This window comes from Parus major, chromosome 1A (genome assembly GCF_001522545.3).
Source record: "Parus major isolate Abel chromosome 1A, Parus_major1.1, whole genome shotgun sequence".
Lineage (NCBI taxonomy): Eukaryota > Metazoa > Chordata > Aves > Passeriformes > Paridae > Parus > Parus major.
In genome coordinates this window covers 934,702-940,701 of record NC_031773.1, presented here as the reverse complement: position 1 = coordinate 940,701, position 6,000 = coordinate 934,702, and the positions used below count along the sequence as shown (strand labels likewise).

At 38.1% G+C, this 6,000-nt stretch overlaps 1 protein-coding gene across 10 annotated transcripts in view; it reads right to left on the bottom strand.

Annotated features, from left to right (window-relative positions):
• The window catches only part of ABCC9 (ATP binding cassette subfamily C member 9), a 71,714-nt gene that overhangs the window by 43,102 nt on the left and 22,612 nt on the right, over positions 1-6,000 (bottom strand). For all 10 annotated transcript variants that reach the window (XM_033514313.1, XM_033514310.1, XM_015628427.2 and 7 more), the window contains 4 exons: positions 4,388-4,543; positions 2,455-2,589; positions 975-1,137; positions 293-333 (listed from right to left, as the gene is read on the bottom strand). In XM_033514313.1, the coding sequence (XP_033370204.1) occupies positions 293-333; positions 975-1,137; positions 2,455-2,589; positions 4,388-4,543 (495 nt within the window). The remainder of the gene's footprint in view (positions 1-292; positions 334-974; positions 1,138-2,454; positions 2,590-4,387; positions 4,544-6,000) is intronic.

Genomic DNA, 6,000 nt, shown 5'->3' with positions numbered 1-6,000 from the left:
TTTCCTTTCCTTTTTCCTTTCCTTTCCTCTTTATTTTAGTAAAAAATTCAAGATGTTATGATTTTTTTTCCTTATAGTAAAAAATCATTTTTCTCTTTACCAATCAATCTGCTGGGAATGAAAGCATCCAGTGTCATGTTCTCCTACAGTTATCAGGGGCGCCTTAATTCATCTGCTGATTTTATGAAGAATAGGTCCTACAATAACAATGGTGCACCTCATTTTTACACCCCCTCCCCCCACTTTCCTCTACCTTTTTTATAGGTAAAACTGAAAAAAATCCATATCTTACTGCAAGAACAGCTGCTATTGGTATGGCTGCATTCATAAAAACTGGGGAAGAGAAATAAAATAAGTATCAGATTATAGGAAATAAGAAAAAACAATTTTACAGTAAGTGTTTGACACTAAAATAATCCAGTTATTTCCAATTCAAGTAATTTAAACTCCAAAAGGAAAATTAGTCTGCAGGAAGACATTTCCTTCCCTGAGAGTCATAGAACTTAAACACACCAACAAATAAGCCATGAAATTCTCTCATTTGTCTACTATACTAAACTGAGATAAAATTCATTATGTACACAATTAATATGAAACACAAGTAAAGCATTACTCGATCCTTTTACATTTCAGAAAACACAATTTATATGCAGAAAATATAATTTATCTTTGCTGCAGTTACAGCTGCCAGTATTATCTGGAGTCCCCTTACTACAAAGCAACTCCTAGCTGTAATGTCACAATGAAGGTAACAGAAAACTTACTGCAAAAAAAAATAAATAAAAATCAGCAATATGTGTTGTATCCTTTTGAATTTCTGTGTTATGTATTTATCACGCCTTTCTATTTTAATGACATTACACATAGACAGAAATGTCACAGGCACAACTGTATCTCTCTTTAGTTGAAGTTGGGAGGAATGCTGACATGAAAAATAGGATACTTTTCCGAGCACTAAAAAGACAATTACTTACTGGAAAGAGAAGTATGAAGTGCAAAGGTTTTGAGACTGGTGAGCTCTTTCATTCTCGTTTCTTCCACACTTGTACAAAATATGTGCTCCCAGGCATACAGCTTTAATAGCTTAATGCCTTTGAGTATCTCATTGGTTTTCTTTAGTCTCTCAGTAGAATAGTCCTTCATTTCAAGAGAAAACCAGGGAAAAAATTGGTAACTATTTGTAATCTTAATGACAAACCTCTTTTCTCCTCACTTTTGTTGTTAAATTCATTAAAAAACCAAATTTTGTTTGTTTGTGATTTTGTACAGGTGCCACACTGAGAAAAATAATATAAAATTTCATTTTCTTTGGAGGTATTAAAATATTTACAACCATTATGGGAAATTAGGTGACCCTTTTCTGCCAAGAAAATAACTCAAAACATTCCAATCCTTCAAAGAGAGGATGAAACTCAGGGAGGTGGGTTAGTTGGTCAATGGTGTCCATAACAATAGACAGAAACCTAAATGTGTATATTTGCTGATGCAAGAATCATTCTGGGATCCAGTTGTGAAAATAAGCAAGATAATTATCAATGTATTTGTCTAGTTTCCCTTCACCAGTAAACAGTAATCATAACTTTTGGTAAAATCATGAGTTTTGGTAAAATCATAATCCAAAAGATGAGTCAGAGGAAGTCAGAACAGAGCATCAGGAAAGATTGGGATTATTTCTGAAATTATGCAGAGATAAATTTTCTGTACAATTTGTACAGGTTATAAAAACTGGCACAACTCAACAGGATTGAAGTATGCTGGCAATTAGATCCATGCATCAACAATTTGTTTAACAAATATTGAGACAAAAAGGACCTCTAAATATTTGGCAACTTAAACATGAAAGACATGAAAGACTTACTTAAAAAGTTCAAGGGTCACAGCAATAAAGTTAAAAATTAGACAAAGGAGCAGGACACATTTCTAATTGGTGAAATAAATGAGGCAGAAAAACAAATTTACAGCACTGAAGAATTTAGATATGAATAGATAATAATCCAGCAGTGCCAACTGATTTTTAGAGAATATCAAAGCTTTGGCTGAGAGTAAAATGTCTCTAGACTTTACAGAGGGAGGTTGTGCACATTCTTTAATACTTTCCTATTACAATTTATCAGTCATTTTCACTGTTTGCTAACATCCCGTGAAATACAACATCTGCATATGGGAATAACACTCTAATGGAATGGAATTCAGACAAAATTGTGCTAGTTGGATTAAAAATACTCATTGCAGAGAGGGCAGGTCAAGGCTCACATACTTTTCTGAGATTCTCTTCTGACGAATTTTGAGGAAGGAAGAGAAACTGAGACACAGAAAAACAGACAGGGAGGGACAGTGAAACTGAGGGATGGCTGGCCCAAATGCACACAGTGGTTTTCACTAACTACAAGAACAGAACCCAGAAACCATGTTCTCATTTCTGGATCACAAATATTACTAAAATAATTCACTTACAAGAGTGCTCTTCTGAGCCTCAGCCAGCTTGGTGGCTATGAAGTACTGGATGGGGGCTAAGAGAACAATGACAGCAGCCCCGACCAAGGCACTCACTCCCAACAGGTTATAGAGGAGGATCACACCCATTATTATCTGTGATGAGAAAAGCAACACAGGAAAAAAAAAAGTAGATTTCAATATGCCAGAACCACCAAGAGAAAAAATGTTTGCTCTTCTAATAAGCACTTAAATAGTTCAAAATGGTTCATAGGAATCAGCTGAACCCATACTTCAGAAGATCACATTTGGAAAGTGTGGGAAATAAACCCAGAAGCCTTTCCAGACTGGGTTTCCAAATAACTAAAGGAGCACTAAAATGATGGTGCTTGCCCTGAGGCATTTTACAGAGTTCCTGGCTTCAAGTCCTGTTTACACTAGAGCTCCTTACCTCACTCTGGAAGCATTCAGAGGTCTTAGGGCTGTCATGGACCACAGTTGCATTCTATTGTAGTGTCCCTGTGCAACTGCAGGCAAAGGGACATTGCAGACAGGCACTGAAGCACAAAGCAGATGTGCTGGGACTGACACAAACTGAGCTTAGGCATCAATACCATACAGCTCTGGAGGAAAATGCTGCCTTAGGTATGCAAAGGGTTTGGGAGCACTTCCCACAGAAGCTTACCTGGGAATAGCTGTGGTGTGACTGCTGTGATTCTGGTTCCTGAGTTAATTCAAGCTCTGCTATATAAATATTTCTATAAAAAGCTCCACTTTGTGGTAGAGATATGTCCTCAGTGATAAGAGGGCATACAGAATTAGTTGCATATCTCATACTTTTATCTCTTAAACAAGTCTGTCTTTAAATCTCCCTTCTTATTATACAATGTCAGAAGTAAGAATCAATGGAGTTTGACATTTTTAAAGCACTATTTAGCTTTTCAGGCTCCTGTACTGCAAATTACCATACCTAGCCACAATAACCAGATCACTTGTTCATTTAATAACTTTCAAGTATTGATAGCAACACTTCCATCCACTTCACAGGATGTGAAACAGTGAAATGAGACCCTATATATTATTTCTAATTTCTGCTTCCATATAGCCTTTTTTGCCTTTTTTTCATGAAGTATTTAATGACACTCTAAACCCTACCCAACCCATCAGCAGTAGTAATTGCTGACAAATAAAATAGATTACTGATACAGTGTCAGGAAATTCAGCAAAACAGATCTACTATAAGAGTTGGTTCTGCCCCTTTTAAAAATTCTTTAATGTCAGTGGGATCACCGAAAGGTAAGGACCGTGCCAAACACACCCTGAGCTAAAATTCTGAAGAGGTAACAGGAGTCCAAGCTTCATGGAATATCAGCATGTCTCAGGTCATTAAGTTATTGGCATTTTGGAAGATTTCTTTCAAGCTAAATAATCTTAGCCTTTCCTTCCTACAGATCTGCCTCCATTTCTTTCCCAGCCTTGTTAAGAAGCAGAAGTGGTCAGCGACTAACTTTGCTTAGTTGATGAGAGCTCCTCTGAGCGTTGTCAGTGTCAGTGTTCATGCTGCTGTTACATTCAGCCTTGGAGCAGGATTCAATTGCTGTTGGTCCTGCCACAAAACCCAGTTACAAGTGGACACTACAGAAGTAATGCTTAGGGCTGATGCCAGGTGGCAAAATAAAAGCAATGGATTTGTGTCAGCAGTGGAAGAAATACAAACAGGAAAAGGAGGTCCTCATTCTTCAAGTCATGGACATGGAAATCCTGCTAAAAACCCCCTCTCTCTTCACTGGCCCTTGGAGAGACACCTTTTCAGCCATTGGGCCACCTTTCTGTTTGTTAATCTTAGTTGGAAGTGCAGGTTCGGCTCTGGATTTTGTAGCAGTATCCCAGACATGCACTCTCCTCAACCAGGCAGGAGGATCTCTGAAATCAGGCCCTTACTTGGATGCTCTACCTGGACAGGCATTGCCCACAGATTGGGGCACAGGAACAAGAACCACATCAATTGGTTGGTTTCTATGGCAACCAAGTTATTGATTTGTCCCAGTGTCATCTCTCCCATGGACAAGTTGGATGTAGAAAGCCTCAGGATCTTATTATATATCATTGCCTGCAAGAAAGGGGGGGAAAAGGAAGTCCTTAAAATGATGTAATTATAAAAGAACAGTAGTAGTGCAATGTTTCAAACTACATCATCAGCCTTTGCCTAGGACAGCCCTTCTGCCAGTCTCTCACCTGAGACAGAGAGAGTTAGAGACAGAGTGAGAGAAAGCACAAGAGAGAGAACTGACTTCAAAAAAATCCAATTCTGCTTTAAAAGTTTGTTGCTTAAAGCAAACCTAAAATAGAACAAAAAATGACAACAAAATATCAAAATTCAGGAAGCCGGCCAAAGAACCTTTTTTAACAAGCATTTGTTGAGCCTGCTTTTCTGTGACACTGTCAAAGAGATCCTTGTTTCTGAGAAGACAGGTAAATTCATGCTGTGAAGTTTGATCAGAGTGAGTATGTATGCCTTTGGATTTCTCTTGCTTACCTGGCCATTCCTTTCCATAAAATATGTAGGAGTTTAACAGGGTTTAAAATTAATCAGGGCTAATATCTAAATTTAAAGACAAATACTGTGAGCCCAGTTTGCAGTTATGACCAAATATCAAACACCGCAGCTCCAAGGAAGTTTTAAAAAATAATTTGTCCTTTTTGATGAAATTTATTTTCATGAAAAAAGTATATCCTGTGGAATTAATCAGAAATGCCTGGTGAATTAAATCAGCTGCATATGCTCCTAAGAGTCCTAATTTTGATAAGTGAGAGTCACAAAAAAGGAGTCACGAAAAGGAAATAATCAGGTGCTATTTCATCCTTAAGTCTGTACCATCTATCCTGGGAGAGGGCAGAAAATATTTGAAGCCGCTCCATCAATCAGAGCAAGTACAAAAAAAAAGGCTTCTATGCTGAGATGATATTCCCATGGTAACTTACATCTGGCAAAACATCAGTTCCTGCTTCTGGATTGCTACTACTGCCCATGGAGTTTGGTTTGTGCAGAGCCCTGCTACACCTCCTCCACATGCTAGGCCAGAGCTGCTGGCTCCAGTTCATAAATAAGGCTCTCACAGAGGGTTAAGGGATGCTGGGGTTACAGCCCTGCAGATGAATCACTCCCATCCCACAGGGCTCTGTGCTAAAGGGCATAAATATCTAGAGTTGCCACTCCCGATGCATGCACAGCATTCCCATAAAACAAGGACACTCTGCAGATGACTCTGTCCACAGTCAGCAGAAGCAAACTCATAAGCAAGTGAACAAAGCAGATGCAGAGCGAAAATGACACTGCTGATCTTCATCTATCTCCATTATCTGCAAAGATATGTTTTTATATGTGTGGGTTTTTATGGGTGTTAAACTTCCAACAGATTAGAATGATGGGATTAGTTTTTAGTAAAAGGAATTGCTGCCAGCAGTTTGCCAGCACTACTTTGTCCAGTTTTCTGTATAAAAATACAGCACATATCTTCTCTGAAACCATAATTTCAAGTCAGTCTTCAGATAACAGGACAAATGAAA